Source organism: Hippopotamus amphibius, chromosome 3 (assembly GCF_030028045.1).
Source record: "Hippopotamus amphibius kiboko isolate mHipAmp2 chromosome 3, mHipAmp2.hap2, whole genome shotgun sequence".
NCBI classification, from domain to species: Eukaryota; Metazoa; Chordata; class Mammalia; order Artiodactyla; family Hippopotamidae; genus Hippopotamus; species Hippopotamus amphibius.
This window is the reverse complement of record NC_080188.1, coordinates 83234795-83254058: the sequence shown is the minus strand read 5'-3', so window position 1 is coordinate 83254058 and position 19264 is coordinate 83234795. Positions and strand designations below refer to the sequence as shown.

Genomic DNA, 19264 nt, shown 5'->3' with positions numbered 1-19264 from the left:
TATACATAACTGAATCCTCTTGCTGTACACCTGAAACTAACACAATACTGTAAAAATCAGCTTCAGTTCAATAAAAAAAGAAAAAAAGAATTTCAGGAGAGTGAGGAGAATGTGTGTAAAAAGGTAAGCTATAGAGAGAACATGGTAGTAACTTTTTACTGCTTGAACTGGAATTGTATAAGTGTTTATAAGGTACAAAAATGTTTTCAGTAACTACCACCAATAAATTTTAAGAAAAAAAAAGTTAACTTTCCAAGTGGCTTGGGCTTTTAGCTATATAAAGCATAAGGACATATATATACTGAAGAATAAGCACTCAATAGCAAAAAGATGAGTTGAGAGTTTTCACAGGCATTTCTCACATCCTTAAACTACATCAAAAGGCCAAAAAGTAGTTACACATCTAAAACATAAAGTTTGCACTATCTTCAACTCTGCTAAAAAGTTTAACAGAAAATAAAGAAATCAAATGTTCAGAGGAAAAAAACTCAAAGGGGACAGGAATGAGTGGGGAAAAAAAATTGGGCCTGGAACCAAAGTTGAAAACAGCTATCATAGACCTGCTACTTTTTAGATCTCTCTAAGTATCTATTCATATGCATTTTGTTTACCTAACAGGATGGTTATGAGGTAGAGAAATCGTGTGTGTGTGTGTGTATAAAAAATGTATGAAAACACAGCATTATAAACAACTATGAAAATATAAGGCAAATAATTTATGTAAAAGGTAAAATTTGGAAGAGTTTGAAGGCTAGCTATAACTGAATAACCAACATAAACAAAATCATGGAGGCAGAAATGAGCTTGTATATTCAAGAGAAATTGAAACTATGAGTTTGGCTGTTGTGGAAACAGCTTAACTGTTTACAGCGAAGCAGTGGTAGTATGGTTGAAAAGGCAGGCTTAGGCCAGATTAGAGAAGGCATCCGGTATCTACCTGGTAGAACACAAGGCCCTGTCATCTCCCAAGTAAGCTGGAACAGGGAGCTCCTCCACCTCCCTATTCCCCAGGGGGCAGGGTTTGGGTACATAACCAGCAATCAACCGGATATTTTCAAGGCAATGAAGCAAAGTATTCAGGAGCCTTTTGGAAATTTTTATTTGTGGGAGCTATAGCAGCATCAAGTTCCCTAATGAGATTCTTCTGAGGCATTAACCTGGCTTTGGTTCTTGCTTGTTTCTAGAGTCTCTTCCCCTGCCTTTCTGTTAACTCTGTAGGCTAGCCTATAACCTTCTAACACATTCCTTTTCTGCCCATATTGACTAGAGTTGGTTTCTCTTATTTGCAACCCAAAACCTTAACTGAATTATGTACCATCTGTAAAACAGACAATATAGTGAAAGTCTATACCTACCTGGCACTTTCATACTGTTTCACAGTCATTAATGTATCCTCAATTGTTTTATTCACCAAAGTGTTCACACTGGCAATGAAAAAATTAATGGCTCCTAAGAGAGTTTCTCCATTTTTAGCCAGCAGTTTCTGGGTATCTGCATTATAGCCAAATTCTTCCTAAAACAAAAAAGTCATCTTAATTTATCCAGTTACAAATTAGTAAATGTGACTAAAGAAAATCTCAAACATACCACTATTGGGAAAGTATCTGATTTAGAAATCTAGCTTTAGAATTTTTTTCTTTCAATGTTTAAATAAATAGGAATCTAAATCACAACTAGCTATAGAATTTCAGAAAAAGTCTTAATAAAAGTCATCAGCTCTGAGGCATAGCTAAAATCAAATAATTTTAAAAAGTTAAACTACTTTGTACTAGAAATATTATTTTCATTTCTACGTTTTGTTTCTATTATACTGTAAGCACAGCTGTTAAGAAGAAAAATATAGCAGATTATTAATCAGAGAAACTTTAACTTTCACAACCAAATTAGGTAACAATTGGCTAAAACTTTCAGACACAAAATAGATTGCAATTTCTGTGTTTTGACTGAATCTCCTCAAAGTATAAATATTAACAATACACATTTCTTTGTAAACTTAGTGACCAGCTGACTCCCAAGCTCAGGTCTGTCTGGACAAACAGCTGAGGAAGGATCACTCAACACCAGTTTTAGTTCATTCTCTCTGAATAAACTGAGTCTTGGCTTAGCAAACATTACACATGACTCCTTAACATATGGATGGCAAGGACTAACTCTATAAATTTTCAGCAGAGAAAGCTTTCTAGTCTAAGTCTGATTAGTTAACATTATCAGGAACACATCTGACCAAATGAAAACTTTCATCACATCTTATTAGAAGATATATCATTCAATTTGAGAATTGTGTTTGTTAAAAATACTTTTTAATTTCAACTGAAAAAAAAATGTAATATTAAATTAACTAGAATCTTAGAAGATGAAAATTTAAAGTCAGTGCTATAGTTACAATTCTATTTCTAGGTTATAGAATATTCAGTAATTAATAAATATGGAAAGTAAAATTATCTTTATTATGCTAAAAGCATTTTTCACCTGAGAGAGGTCCATGTAACTCTGAACTCAGTCTTCGAAACTGCAGAGCCCCTGACTTGCAAACACTGGCAGATAAGGATTTCATAAAAAGACTATCAATCAATGTGTATAAAAACTAAAATAAAAGGCAGAATAGCTGAAGATTTTTGGCACCATTTTTACAAGCTAAGTTACAATACTGGAGACTAACTTACTGGAAATAGAATATAGGAGAAAACATTTTTAAAAATTTTAGAAAGAGTTCACACTACTATTCTTATTGTCTTTGATGTTCATTAAGAGGTAAAAGGCAAAATTAAAAACTCACCAACTAAGAGGAAGAAAAATATGAAATAGAGTTGGATATAAATTTCATAGTTCATAAAAAATTAAAAAAAACCAACCTTTTCTATTCCCTGTATAACAAAGTATATGTCATTGTATCATAGCCCTGTAACACTGTTCATTGCTAAAGGTTCTCAATATCCACAATTCCACATTACTAACTTTGAAAATGCCACAAGTCCTAATTTAGCTACATGGAGATCTATACAACCTAGAAAGCTGTGCTTTTACTAACAACAAATAAACAAAAAACACTAGAGTATAGTAAGATGAAATCACAGCAGACTGAAGTGTTATACAGCAGAATTTGGAATCTATATTATAAGTGAGAAAAACAGGCCTAAATTCAAAGCAGACAGGAGGAATAAATGGATGTTGTTCTGTTTTATGAATGTAAATCTCACCCATAAATCTGTGATGAAAATGTGTATAAAACTTCAGATTTTATTTTATAATTTGGAAACAATTGGCTAGAATAAAAAAGCTTTTTTAGAATAAGGTACAAGAGACAGTAGTAAACGATACAAAACAATTAGAACACTAGAAAGAATGAAATATGCACATGTATATGCATTGTAAAAATACACAGTTAAATATGTTTTTTTGGCAATGAAAATAAAATAAAACATGACAAACTTCGTTTAGTTGTTAAGTTATTTTAGTATTCTCAGCTGGACAGGCGTATTTTACACATTATTATAATAGTCAAAGGGTATATACATCAAGAACAGGGCTGTAATTCTACTCTGTCACTGAAGAAGGAGGCCACCATAATTCCTTGATCTAAAAATCTGCTTGCTTTATATACAGAGAGAATGAACTTTCAAAACACTTGAATTTTTTTTCTTTTTAGCAGCTCTTACATTATTTATAATATTTATCAGATGTAAATTCACCAGATATAAATGACCACCATTCCCCATTCAACTTATACATTAGGACCAAGTAACAGAAGCATCTGATTGGACCTAAAACATCAAGTTTTAGTAACAGAAATTACTACCTAATTAATAACAAATGAGTTATTTTAAACAATAATACAGAGCAGTTAAAAACTAGAATCACAAGTACTAATTGATAATTGACAGTAATACAGATTGTGGAAACTTCCCTAATCTCAATGTTGATGTTACCCTCTAAATTGAGAAAATGCAAGTTAATGAGGTGCCATGGCACAACAGAACTAGGAGATGGAAAGGCATGTGATAAAACAGTAAAAGTCTCATTTGGGGATTCAAATGGTTTGGGAATTCATATCTTGAATCTGCCATGACTGGATGTGTGTCTCTCATGAATAACTCAATTTCTTTGGGCCTCAATTTCCTTAGTAACAAAATGAAGATAATTCTCTTACAAGCTTGACAGGAAGTGTAATGAGGCAACCTGTGTAAAGTTTCTGACAGATGACAGGCATTCATTAAAAGATCATTTCCTATCCCCTTCAGGAGATCTGACTTTTTTTTTACTGCTGGATATTTGCTGTTTCTCTAGAAAATGAAGAAACTGGACTAATCTTTAAATTCTTCAACAACTCCCAAATGCCACAATCTTAACAACAGCTATCATAACCATCATAATTTACTTAGTGCCTCTATGTACTAGACCCTGCAGTATGTATTTTCCAGCAATCTCAGTTAATACGGCAGAAGGTGAAAGGAAGTGGACCCCAGCTCTTCACTACTGTACTCTATAAACTTTTCCTCAAAAAGAACCAACAGGCAAAGAAGGGAGTTACTCTGCTGGCGGGTGTAACTGATCCTGCAGGATTACCAAGGGGAAATTGGACTGCTCCTCCGCAATGGAGGTAAGGAAGAGTACGCCTGAAATCCAGGCGATCCCTCAGTACTACTGTGATTAATGTCAATGCAAAACTACAACAGTCCATTTCAGGAAGGACTATGAAAGACCTGGACCTTTCAGGAATGATGGTTTGGGTCACCCCACCAGGCAAAGAACCACCACAGGCTGAGGTGCTGAGAGCAAATGCAGTCTGGAATGGGTAATAGAAGAAACTACAATCATGCGACCATTTGTAGAAATGAGGACTATAATTCTTGTAAGTATTTCTTCTTACTTTGTTATGAATGTTTGTGTGTATGTGTGCATGTGTATGTGTGTGTGTATAAAGCAAGTACCTTTGTTTTCTTCCCTCTCTTATCCCCTTATCACATAAGATATATTAATTTTACATTGTAATATTTAGCTATTGTTAACTTTACATCATAGGTATTTAAGTTTTGGGAGATCAAGGGAAAAAGGGATCCTCACCCAAAGAGTTTGTATCTTCTTCTGGGGAAAGGGTTAGTATGTCTTTGATAGTATACAGGATAGTTACATCACCTTATGTGGAAGTAAGACTTTATGGTCTTGATTTGGAGATTAAGTGTGGTTTAAAGAGATGTGTGTAAGTGCTGCTAAGTTGACAAAGGGTGGACCCTAAATGGTTAATTTTATGTGCCATCTTGATTAGACCACGGTTTCCAGCTGTTTGGTCAAACATCAGTCTAGATGTTGCTATGAAGGTGCAGATTTTGATGATGTGATCAACATTTACAATGATAAACACCGATGATGTGATTTAAAGCTGACTTTAAGGAGATTATCCTCCATAACATGGGTGGGCCTCATCTAATCAGTTGAAAACCAAATGGGCAAAAGTTTGAGGCTTCCTGGAGAATAAGGAATTCTGTCTTAACACTGTAACACAAAAGTTCTGTGCAAGTTTCCAACCTGCTGGCCTATCCTACAGATTTCAGACTTGCCAATCCCTACAACAGGGTGAGCCAACTCCTTAAAATAAATCTTGTGGGGTGTGTGTCTGTGTATTGTGTGTATTAGGAACATACTTCCTCCTATTGATTCTCTTTCTCTGGGAAACCCTGAATGATACAAAAACATCCACCTTGTAAATGTTGATCCCAGATTTGAAATTCACCTCCAATAGGTTTTAGTTTACCATTATTTTTACATTTAGAAGCACCAATTAGAATGTTCAATCCAATGAATTTTTTAAATTTCTATATTATCTATTTCCTTCAAATCACTTTTGTATACAGACTTTCAGCATTTGTTCACTAACAAATATATCAAGTACATTTTGGTGCATAAACCTCATAAAAAATATATATATCATGTCTTTTTAGCAAAACAGGAATGGTCCACATTCTTTAAAAAAACATTGCATGTTGGAGTTGTTTCTCTTGAACAACCATCTAGATGAAATGCCTGCGATACTTTATATGTCAACTTGGTTGGGTCATGTTGTCCAGATATTTGGTCAAACATTATTCTGATGTTTCCGTGAGGATGTTTTTGGACGAGACATATTTAAATTGGTGTACTGTCAGTAAAGCAGACTGTCCTCCATAACGTGAGTGGGTGTCATGCAATCAGTTGAAGACCTTAATAGAACAATGACTGACCTCCCCTGGGCAAGAAAGAATTTTGCTAGCAGACTGCCTTTCGACTCGTGCTGCTATTCTTTCCTGGGTCTTCTGCCTGCTAGCCTACCCTGCAGATTTTGGATGTACTAGCCTTCACAATCACGTGAACCAATTTCTTAAAATAAATCTATATAGCTACATATCCTGTTGATTCTGTTTCTCTGGAGAATCTTGACTAATACAATACCATATTTCCTTTTGTCCTTAAAAACACATTGTTATTCAATGACTCTTTAAGAAAATTCATGTAGGATATCATCATTGGAATACTTATAGCCTGAGATTTCACTGATATTACCAATTTTGCCATCACTGTTAAGAGTCAATACTGCTATCTCTTTGAAGTCATCTTCTGATTTGTATAATAATTGTGAAATGTCTTCATCTTCATCTCTTTCCATTATGTGCAAACATGAAAAATTCTAAATTCTTAATTCTGTTGCATGAACATTAAAAAAAAAAGACTACATAGTTTCTTCAGATTTCTTTTTGGCAATGCAAACAAACAAAAAACATTTATCTCACTATTGTATCATTCATCTAGGCAATGCTGTCATTCTTTAGTTTTCTTATTATCTTAGTCATTTTTAACATGGTAAGAAAAAACTGATGAGTAATAATGAAATAACTCCTAAGATGATGAAACAGGAAAATGTTTTAAGATACAGGAAAATAAGATCATTAAGATCCCATACTGTGTCTTTGATTTCCAACTGACCCATATGGTACTTGCAAGATAACAAGTTTTAGTCTATCAAAAATTAAAACTGGGTCCAATGGACTTGAATACTGAGGATTACCGTCTCAGTTCTGTTTAAAAAAAAAAAAAAAAAGGACTTCACATCTGTAAAAGAAAGATAATAAAAGTACTACTAGCTAAGACTGAGCATTAGATGAGCTAATACACATATAAACTACTGTATCTGGTGTATATTAAGTCCCCAATCTGTGTTATTATAATTAATAGGGTCTACTGAATGTAGCATCAGTGATAACATTACTGCAACATTGCTTCCCCAGACCCTATACTCTGGCTACCACTCTCCATACTGTGGGGATTTTTATTTGGGTCACAGACCAATCCGAAGATTCCACTTAAAAAGACAGCAAGAGATCATGGAGAAACAAAAAGGCCTGGATATAAATTCCAATTCTATCTTTATTTGTTTTGTGAGTTTATAAAAACTACCTAACCTCTCTTGGCCTCAATTTCTTCATCTATAAATTGGGGATAACATTTCTTGCATATCTTGTTGTTAGATAAATTACATGATATAATGGCTATAAAGCACCCAGCCCATTACACTGAAATTGTGGATACTCAGTAATTGCAGCTGTTAGGATAACTCAGCTTCCTAAATATTAGTTTCTTTCTTCTTTTTTTGTCTTTTCTCTGTCTAATGACTCAGTTAGAATTGAATCTCAATATTTTTCTCAATATTGTAATCTCTACCAAACTTTCTTTGTCCAAGATTCTAGATATTATCAAATGATTTAATGCTCTAAATTATCTAACTCTTCAAGTTAGAAGTCCGTAGGCAAGGGATTTCTGTACCTTTCGGCTCCAGGTGAGGGAAAAAAAAAAAAGATATAAAAGGAGTCACTTAAGATATCATAAGAAATTGTTAATAATGCTTTGCTGAATACTTATATAGATAAATGCAGAAAAATAATTTCATTCTAAAATTCATAATGAACACTAATGATTTCAGTAAAAGTATATCACAAATCCAGTCAAGCAAGCTACTATTTGCTAAGGACATTCAGAGACTAGGTAAGAGATTTTCAACAGGTGCCTGAATTTACTTTTTACCCACACCCAGCTATACACATAGCTATGATTCTTTCTAGGCTCAAGCAGGCTGAGTACTCTTTTTCCTTTCCTCTACCAAGTTCCCTTCCCCTGAAACCTCCAGCTGACATCTTCTTTAGGGTACAAGTGGACCACTAAGTTGACAAAAGTCAGTTGGGCCTTCTTGAAAATTACATGAAATATCTTAAAAGAACAGCACAAGATTCTGATTTTATTAAGAGTTCAGAAAATCATAAATGTAACAAATTACCTCTTAGAATACTCCTATTGCCATTTTCATCCCCCTCACCCCCTAATAGTTATTTCAAATAATCTTACATGGAGTTCTAGTGACTTCAAACTCAGGTCAGCAAATGCATCTCCGAGTTGCCTTTGGGTATGCACCATCTGGAAGAGCTGGGTTGACAATGTCTGAGCCAGTTTTAGAATATTTTCATATTTTTTCTTGTTATCTCTTAATATATCAATCTGAGCTTCGAGTTCAAGATCCACAGTTCTTGATCCACGGCCCAGCTTCTCAGAGATAATTTGTCGAGTGCACTAAAAGTGGAAAGATAAACTTCGTTTAGGAAGAAAAAAAAGAACAAAAGAAAAAAACCCAGTAATACAGCAATCCAAATGCTAGAGCATGTGGCGGACACCACTTTTGGCTTCAAACAAGCTAGCCTAACAAACTGAAAACTGTCAGCTCCCTTAGAAGTTCATCAGGATTCCGAAAGTAAATTTGCCAGACATGTTTATTAACTATTACTAATCAGAGGAAGTTTTAAGACTTATCTAGCTAATTTATATACTGCCAGATGGGCTCTCTCACATAATCATATTCCAAGCTTTGTGCACTTCAGTAGATTATTTAAAACAACTGAGATACTTGGCACTGACTTAGGCATAATACTGGACTGTTAATATAGGAATAATAAGGATACCAAAATTCTACTCTCTTATTGGTTTCAAATGCTTTTTTTCCTTCTATCTTCCCCTTAAATAGCAGTGTATATGTGTGTGAGTAGGAAGAATAAGGGAAGAAAGGAAGAAGAAAGAAGGAGGGGGTGGGAAGAGAGGGAAGACGGGACGCGACAGAGAAAGAGAAAGAGGTAGAGATTAGAGATCCCGGAATTCCTCTTCTCTTTTGCCCTGATAAAATTAAATTATGTTATTCTATTCCTGTCCCAGAAATAATGATACAAGAACTTACAATTTTTTAAAGTACCTAATTTCAGAGCACATGGAAATAAGTTTTCTAGTAATTTTTGTTAGAAATAAAAAATTATAAGCAAATTCTCTACTCAGCAATACATTTTTAGAGTAACCATACAGGGCATTAATATAATCCCTATCATTTAAATCTAACAAAAATATCTGAAAAAGTAATAAATATGTATTGCAATTTTATAAATTTGTAAATTTGTTCTTTTAGCATGTCTTTCAAAGTTTTGGTTACAGAATTAGTATTTGCTGTAAAAGTTAAAATAATGAAGAAATAAAAGTGAATTTCCTCTTCCTTTCTTTAATTTGACTAAATAGTAGAAAACTACTAATAGTTTGATGGATAGTCTAGGCTCTCCTTTAAACCTATATGATCACACATATAATATTTTTAAAGTAAACAGACTATGCCATGATATACGTAATATCCTGAGCATTTCTTTTCTAAGAACAAATATCTTGAGACTTTTTCTTGTCAATACACATAAATTTATATTTATCTACTCATATTTTTCTATTTAAAATTGAATGATTTCCCTAACACATTCTCTATTATCATCAATTAAGGATCTTTATGAATAAAAATTTTTTATAAAGGAGTTTAAAAGTTTTTTAAAAAGTAGAGAAATTAACTATATAGGAAGGTGAAAGGTCATAGCCACAGAAGAAAGATAAAACTATTTCTAAGGAAAACATACAAACACTCCTGGCAGATGAAAATCACATCAAGAGAAAATTTTAACTGCATACTTTCTGATTTTAATGAGAGAAACATCAGCAAGAAATAATATCTGATATGGTAACAAGATAAAGGAGATATAGCACTCATTCCCACTTTTCTTCCGTACCAGGATTTTCCCTACGCAACAGAAATCGTCAGAGGCATTCACTCTACTTGCAAGCCAAAGCATGTGGTACCTTCCATAGCAACCCAGATACAACAGTCTGTTGAAAATCAAGAAGCCAGAATTCATTGAAGGAGCTTGGCAGACTGGGCAAAATGAAAGAAACGTCTACCGTTGTCTAAGTGGTCATCTTTTCACAGAAATAATGATTACAAGCAGACAGGAGTAGGGTCAAAGGTTTAATGAGGAAATGTTTTTTGGTTCCAGGAAGCTACGGCAGTGGAAAAAGTAAGGAAACAGTGAATATGAGGCATGATAAGATAAATCTGCACACTTGAAACAAATTTTGAAACTGAACTTACAGAACTTATATTCCAATACAGATAACTAACCATTCTTAAGGAAAATGGAAGTAATCTGGAGGTGAGAATGCTACAGATAGCCTATGTGGAGCTTTGTAAAGAAAGCTGCAGTGAGAAAATATAAAGTTGCTAGGCGTTTCCCTACTCATCGGGGTCCCAGAGCAAGTTTCTCATATGATCACTGAAAAACAGATTTTTATTTAAGTTGCTTCCTAGTAAATTCTGAAATTAAAATGCAAAGTTGGAGGTTGGTATATATTATAAAGCAAGTTTAAAACAGAAGAGAATTAAGAATCTCAGTTCTTTACCCTTCTCCAAAGTCCCTGAAAATGTAGATGACTTACAATGAGCTGGTGGTCCTATCCAGTTTTCCATACTTATAAATTAAGAATTCATTTTGAAGATAACAGGACAAATGGAGCAAAGTTAAAGGGGCAGGAAGACGCAAAAGTAAATTATTGCTCTACAGAGAATTCCTACTTGGGGGAGGATAAAATAATGATAGTGTATGAAATACCATGAATCACCATCACACAGGTCATGAATTTACAAGATAGTCACTGGGTACTATTAGTATTTAAATAGCACCAAGAGCTTTTCTTATAATGAAAAAGAAAAGAATAAAACAATTTAAATACAAGGAAAAGAATAATTTCATGGCAACAACTGATAGATATTATATTAAAAGAGTTATTAAGAGTGAAGGATAGGGAAAAAGGGAGCATAAAAGGAAATATTAGAAACTGAACAGGGGAAATGGATTAACCAGTAAATAAATGAGGTAATATGATAAGAAAACAGGTCTGAATGCTGAAACTGAATTATTCTTAAAAAAAAATAAGATGGACTTCTAAAAGTACCCTATTCTACACTAGGAAAATACAAAAACAAACAAAAATGATAAACCAGAGTCCATTATTCACAACTATTCTTGCAGATGAGAATAAATAAGAAAATAAATAAATTTTGGATTCAGACTGTGAATAAAATCAGGTAGATTAAAGTAATATTTAAGAAGACAGGTTCACGGCTAAACTTAAAATCACCCCTATTACATATTTGCTTTTAATCACCAGACTGGTCTTGGAGCCAAAATTAACAACCAATAAAGAAGTGCTAATATTCTCTTTGAGGAAAAGCCTTAACATGTTTGCTAGAGGACAGAAACAGAAGAAATTAAAGGTAGAAATCATGAAGTAACTGAAGTCCAAGACAGAGAAGATCAGAGTCATAGCCAGAATCAAGCTCCTCAAAAGCAAGATGGATAACAAGCACAGTCCTAAATCACCCAAATCAGAATCAATACTTGAAGGATTATCCAAATGACAATCAATGTCCTGCATCAGCTCACAATTGCTCACGATTTGGACCAAAAAAGTCAAAAAGCCACAAGAACAGAGAGTCATACGTCAGCCCAGACACACTAGGCTACAAACGCCATAAAATCATTTAAGCTAGGGCTTTCTCTCTTTTGACTTAGACTGAGATATTCAAATTATTCAGATGAAAAAAAATTTCCAGTGAAAAATTAAGTGAACACTCTGAAGAGAATAACTCCTTCACATAGTACTATGTCATGTGTACACATTATGAAGACTGGTCACTTTCATTAACAGGAAGTCTGAATATGGTATGTTAATGTAGAGATAACTGGAATCTTAATAATGATTCAACTCAGATTATTGTAGAGGCAAAAGACAGAAGAAAAGGAATGCATGATAAACACACACATAGAGGAAAAAAGATAAAGAACAAGGAAAACACAAATTAAATGACACTAGAGAGGAAGGCTAAGATGAGAAAAATTTAAACTTGGTAATTTCTAAAATTACTAGGATTTGGTTCAGAAATAAGGCCTACATTCTTTAGGCTCAAAATGTATGGATAGAGAACGCCAATGGTTAGAGTCAAATTTCAGGAATAAATGAACAAAGGAATGGCTGAATACATAAATTTAATAAATAAACAAATGAGCTCAGTCTGGTATGAAAGATAAACAAGTGAAATGAAAGGGAGCATGACGGGGATTTCCAAGCAATAGGCAAATACAGCCCCGTGCAGAAAGTTGTAGGGGTGTGAGAAAGCACAGCTTGTTTAGGAAATCTCTGGATAATCCGGTATGGATCCCTGGATCCATGGGTGGAAGAGAGGGGCCGCAGGAGATGAAGTTGGAAAGGTAGATGGGGTCAGATTCATGCCATTCTAAAGACAATGGGGATCGAGTGACGGATTTTAAGCAAGAATGAACCATGTCAGGCAGGGAGAATATGTAGGCTAAGAGTATTTGTCAAGAAACTACTACAGTAATGTGACAGTAATCATATGGCTGTGAAGGCTGTGAAAGAGTTGAGGGGATAAAGTCAAAGAATACCAAAGAGGCAGAATCCATTTAACGATTAACTAGTATGTGGAATCAGCGAGAAGATGCAGACATTTGAATATTTGGGTGAAGTGCTGTGATATGAGGGAATACAAAGGGAAAAACAATACATGGAATGAGAGAATCCACATCCTTGAGAACCAAAGGGGCAATGAGTACACAGAATGTCCTGCATGAGAACAGTTCAGCAGGCATCAAGTTCTGACGGCTAACACTGGCATTTCTCAGTTCTACATTGACATGAACTAAAGAATTTTTGGAAAGATTCATGTAGCAGTTTCAGGGCATTTTTACCATCTTAAGAAAACCTGCTGTACTTTTGCAGAAAATTGCAGATCATACTTTAAAAATACTAACTGAAAGAATAAATTCACTTTTGTATTACTCTTTAGAAGACACATAAGACACTCCTGTATAAAAATACAGACAACTTCTGATTTACAAACCACTAGGCTCACTACCCATTCATAAATACAGCAAGTGTTAAGGCTAATGCTCTAACTTGAACTGCTAGGGCTTTCAGCCACTTAACTATTCTACGAATTCTACTGTCTTGTCCCCGTTAAGAATCAAAGGTACTAAGTGGATTTGGGGCTTGAGATACCTACTTGTAATACATCAAATATATTGGGTTGGCTAAAAGGTTCATTTGCTTTTTTCTGTAAGATGGCTCTAGTAGCACTTAGTTGTCTTTAACTTGATTCAAAACAATTGTTAGATTGTATGTGACAGCTGTCATATCAGTGTGCATTTGAAAAAGAACTTATCAAAATTAGTGAATTTTTGTGTAGCCATTTTAATATTGAAGATGGAAGAAAAAAGCAACACTTTCAGCATATTATAATTTATTATTTCAAGAAAGGTTAACGCAACTGAAACACAAAAAAAGATTTGTGCAGTGTATGGAGAAGGTGCTGTGACTGACCAAAGGTGTCAAAGTGGTTTGCAAAGTTTCATGCTGGAGATTTCTCGCTGTACAATGCTCCAGAGTTGGGTAGACCAGTTGAAGTTGATAGTGATCAAACCAAGACACGAATTGACAACCATTAACGTTATACCATGCGGGAGATAGCCAACGTACTCAAAATACCCAAATCAAGCACTGAAAATCATTTGCACCAGCTCTGATGTTTGGGTTCCACATAAGTTAAGTGAAAGAAACCTTCTTGACCATATTTCTGCATGTGATTCTCTACTTAATCGTAATGAAAATGTTCTGTTTTCATTGTGATGGGGGATGAAAAGTGGATACTGTACAGTAACGTGGAACAGAAGAGATCGTGGGGCAAGCGAAATGAACCACTACCAACCACACCAAAGGCCGGTCTTCATCCAAAGAAAGTGATGTTGTGTATATGGTGGGATTGGAAGGGAGTCCTCTATTATAAGCTCCTTCTGGAAAACCAAATGATTAATTCCAACAAGTACTGCTCCCAATTAGACCAACTGAAAGCAGCACTTGACGAAAAATGTCCGGAATTAGTCAACAGAAAAGGCATAATCTTCCATCAGAATAACGCAAGATCTCATGTTTCTTTGATGACCAGGTAAAAAGTGTTACAGCTTGGCTGGGAAGTTCTGATTCATCCACTGTATTCCGCAGACATTGCACCTTTGGATTTCCATTTGTTTCCGTCTTTACAAAATCCTCTTAGAAAAAATTTCAATTCCCTGAAAGACTGTAAAAGGCACCTGGAACAGTTCTTTGCTTAAAAAGGTAAACAGTTTCGGGAAAATGGAATTATGAAGTTGCCTGAAAACTGGCAGAAGGTAGTGGAACAAAAGGGTGAATACATTGTTCAATAAAGTTCTTGGTGAAAATGAAAAATGCATCTTTTATTTTTACTTAAAAACCGAAGACACTTTTTGGCCAACTCAATAGCACAGATTAAATAATTTGTTTTATGAGAACATAAGAAAAACAACCAAAATTACTCTGAAACAATACAACTGACAACAATAAACTTCTGAAATCCAACTCATTTGTTGTTTGTACAGTTAGTGCTTAGTTATTACAGTAAATCAGAATTCCAAACTTTGGAAAACTAATATACCTTGCGACATTAGGTTGCTACAAAGTATCAAAAAGATGGAAGTTGTGACAAACATATCTATAGTCCTTCTACAGCTAAATGTACTCCCAGGCAATATATTTCTTCTTCCATTATGTGTTATCTGTCAGTTAACAAAAATTTTAGGTCTTCCTAGGTGGCCCAGTGGTTGAGAATCTGCCTGCCAATGCAGGGGACACGGGGTTCGATCCCTGCTCCAGGAAGATCCCACATGCCACACAGCAACTAAGCCCATGAGCCACAACTACTGAGCCCATGTGCTGCAACTACTGAAGCCCACGCACCTAGAGCCCGTGCTCCACAATAAGAGAAGCCCACACACAGCAATGAGGAGCCCGCGCACCACAACGAAGAGTAGCCCCCATTCACCGCAACTAAAAGGAAAGCCCACGTGCAGCGAAGAAAGACCCAACACAGCCAATTAAAAAAAAAAAAAAAAAAAAAAAAGCCCTGCATAAAAAAAAAAGAATTTTAGTAGCTTTTTGTTTTTAACTCTCACTACTGACTTTTTAAACTTCATTTATGCAAATATCAATAAGACAAAATACTTCACTTTCTAATTTCATATTTGTCTAAATAGCATTATTCTCTCCTATATATTCATATAATTGCAGAATGATAATTTAAATAATATACAACTGAAAATTCTTAGAGCCAGTTAGGATGGAAACTTTAAAAAAAATTACAAACCTTGTAGGTATTTAGACTCCATTTTCTAACAAGTTCTAACTTTTCCATTGCAGGATTTTTGGTTTCATCTGCTAGAATAACTGGTCCACTTTTTGTCTGAGTTCTCTGGCCACCTGTAAGATTAGAACAAAAGATATAAATGAAAACCAGATAAAGATAAGTAGAAAGAAAACAAAACATTAATGCTTCAAATTAAACTACGTATGCATTTAAAGAAATAAAAAGGTTTCCACAGAGTGAAGGACTGGAACTTCCTGGAATCATCTTTTGAGGATAATTTCCTAACACTTGAAAAAAAGTATTTCTGTGGTTTGTTCTCCTTCTTAATATATCCTGCAATCGGCCTTTTTCTCTAAATAAACTGCTGTTTACTTCAAGAAAAATAAAATTTCCACAATTAACCTTATAACCTAATGATTTGAAAAAAAAATTGTCAGTAAAAATCTGAAAGGGCACATACTTTTCACTATACTACACAGAAGAGAGCAACAAGAGAATGTTACTATAATTTTGGAGGATTTAAAAATACTATAATTTTAAATAGTGATTAAAAATATCTTACCAGCAGTATAAGAGGCTGTGTTAAAAAAAAAAGACCTACATTGTACCTTGTTTTTTCTCAAGAGACTCCCCACTTTCCAAAAAAGCCATCATTAATAGAGGCAGTATAAAGCCCTGAAAATGCAGTACTCCAACAATTAAGAAATTAGGACATAAAAGCTACTCTACAATTATATAGTTTCTAATAGTAAAATATTTTTCATAGAAGAAAATATTTAATAAACATTTATGATGCTAATGATGGGATAGAAATGCCATAATAATTTTAAAATAACAATTAAAAAAGATAAGAGAAAATGTTCTATAAAATGGATTTAAAAGGTTAGAGTCAGCAAAAGTTTCTTTTCTCACTCCTATAGCCAGACTAGCCTTTAACCACAGCTTTACAACAATCTAAGAATGAGAATAGTATATAAAATCAAACACATTTAAGAATTTGCAAAAATCTCATAGAAACAAAATATAAAATATTAACATTTCACATAAAAAGAAATACAGTTTATTTTTTTCCCTGTTTTTATAGTCCAGCAATATTAAAGTGCAGAACAAATCCAATGTGAAATGAAGAAATGGATTTTTCCCAAGTAGTTTTCACTGGGCATAAACTGGAAAATCACATAGTATTTTGTTGCAATCTGACAATTATTTCTAAGCTGAAGCTGAAAATAGGAAGACACAACCTTTTCCACTTGATCCATTCCAAATAATGAACAACCCAACTGTTGAAGGCTTCTTTTTTGTTTAACTGAAAACAGAGGGCAGAGCTGCAAAGCCGAGAGTTTAGGATCAAATAAGTAAGCCGACATTTTCCAGAGCAAAGAAAGGATGATTTTAAATGAGTCAAATTTTAGAGTGTTTTTTAATCGTAAGGTGAAGTAAATTTCAGGTTTGAAATAGAGCCTAATAAACTTTGAAAAGCTGGAACGATAAGCTATGGCTAGAAAGATTATTTTCCTTACTGTTAAAAAAAAAAAAAAAAAAAAAAGCAGCAGCAGCCACCAAAAAAGCCAGAACAACACACACCTAAGAATATAAAGCAAATGATACGAAACTGAGTGAATTAGCTGAGCTTCAGCAGTAGCAAGAAGGGCTTTATCCAATCAGTGCAGTGAATACCTGCAGGAACAATTAAATCACTTCCTTGTTGAGCCAGTCGACTAGCTGCCACCCTGCTAGGAGACATAACAGATGGCAGTGGTGGTGCTGGGGAACCTGAAAAGGGCAGACATTTCACTGTGAAAATCCTTTTCTTTCTCCACATACTGTATATTTTGAATATAGGTGTACTGACATTTTCTTTAAAATATTCAAAAACTAGGATTAAAAGCTGGAATTAATATACTGGCTTTCTCGCAGAAACGGACTAATAATAAATGGATGCTACAAGGCTGAGTTCTTAGTTTCCAAATCAATTAAAAGAATGTGATTAAAGTCCCACAGCTGAATGATTTAAAGCTTAAGTAAATATTCTATAACTTGCTACTCTAACACAGGAGGAAAGCTCAAGCAGAAATCCAAAGGGATGTAACACTGTATCAAATTTATAATTAAAATTCACAGAAACATGAATGAATCATAACCCTCACAGAAACGGCAGCCAACATTTTCAAATCATAAATCAAATATCAATAGTGTAGATCACTGCTATCTATAGCATGGATGCAAGGGTCTCCATCAATTACATCACCGGGGAATGCAAAACTCAGGCCCTGCCACAGACCTACTGAACCAGAATCTGCATTTCCACAAGATCCTCAGGTGATCTGTGTGTATTTTGAAGCTTGAGAAGAAGCTTACTAATGTGGAGAGTATTCTGATTAATCGTAAGCATTACTTCTTAAGCTTTTAAAACACAGCAGGGACATTCCGCAAGACCTACTGATTAACAATGAAACAGGTACCTGTAGGGCTTTTTTGGGGACAGTTTCAGCTTTTTAATTCAATTGATTTTTGGTTTTCATTTATTTATTAGGTAAATAAAAACTGTATACGTTTAAGGTGTACAGTGACGTTTTGATATATGTACACATTGTAAAATGATTACATACATCACCTTGCATAGTTACCTTTTTTGTGTGTGTAGTGAAAAAACTTGAGACCTACTCTCTTAGCAAACTTCAAGTATACATTATTACTAACTATAGTTGCATGTTAGGCAACTGTAGTTTTTTAAAAGCTGTTTAGACTGTTCTCAAATACAACTAAGTGTGAGAACCAGAGGAAAGAACACAATTTTTGAATGAAACACAACTGAGTTTTAAATTCTAACTCTGGGTTTGAAATTCTGGCTCTATTTACCAAACAGTATCAGTATTTAGTATCAGTAATAATATAATAGTATCAGTAATTTGCCAGTAACACCCTGGCAAATTACTTAACATCTCTGAGCCTTAGTTATCTATAAAATAAGAAAAACTGACTACCTAACATTGTTGCTAATGTCTGGCATTAAACTAAAGAAAACTAGCTTCAACCAATTTATTTTAAATTCTAAATGCTACATATCTTTAGGGAAGTGATAATTAAAAAGAAGTTGAAAAAATTAATATCCTTCCACATTCAGCTGAGTATATTTAAATGTTTATAATTTTATTTCAATTACACACTTTCCCAGTTCTCTAGAAAACACATAAAGTATCAAAATTTGTAATTAAAAATTTCTAATAAGAATCAACGTCAACTTTCTCATATCCCAGATATACTAAATTCTGATCAGAAGCAGTCACCAGTTTTACTATTATGAATACCTTAATCTGGACTGGATCTAACATTAAAATCCAAACATGCAATAGATCTAAATAGATGGGTGCTACCTTTCAAAGTGAGAGATACCCGTCTTTTAAAAAATATCTGTTAAACCATAAAATTTAAAACTGGAAGGGAACTTCCTTGGTGGTCCAGCAGTTGACTCTGCGATCCCAAAGCAGGGGGCATGGGTTCAATCCCTGGTCGGGGAATTAAGATCCCACATGCCTGGTTGGGCAATATGCTGTGTGCCGCATCCCAAGCAAACAAAAAAACCCCCCAAAAACTGGAAGGGACAATTGAAAGCAACTAGTCTGACATTAAGCTACAGGAGAAATGAGGCTCAGGGAGGTT

General features: G+C 34.3%; 1 protein-coding gene across 17 annotated transcripts in view; it reads right to left on the bottom strand.

Moving 5' to 3' along the window:
- ARFIP1 (ADP ribosylation factor interacting protein 1) overlaps positions 1-19264 on the bottom strand; it is a 110957-nt gene that overhangs the window by 31356 nt on the left and 60337 nt on the right. For 15 of the 17 annotated variants that reach the window (XM_057726192.1, XM_057726199.1, XM_057726193.1 and 12 more), the window contains 4 exons: positions 17282-17377; positions 15605-15717; positions 8368-8589; positions 1356-1513 (listed from right to left, as the gene is read on the bottom strand). In XM_057726192.1, the coding sequence (XP_057582175.1) occupies positions 1356-1513; positions 8368-8589; positions 15605-15717; positions 17282-17377 (589 nt within the window). The remainder of the gene's footprint in view (positions 1-1355; positions 1514-8367; positions 8590-15604; positions 15718-17281; positions 17378-19264) is intronic. The other 2 variants (XM_057726204.1, XM_057726208.1) reach the window with 1 other exon arrangement.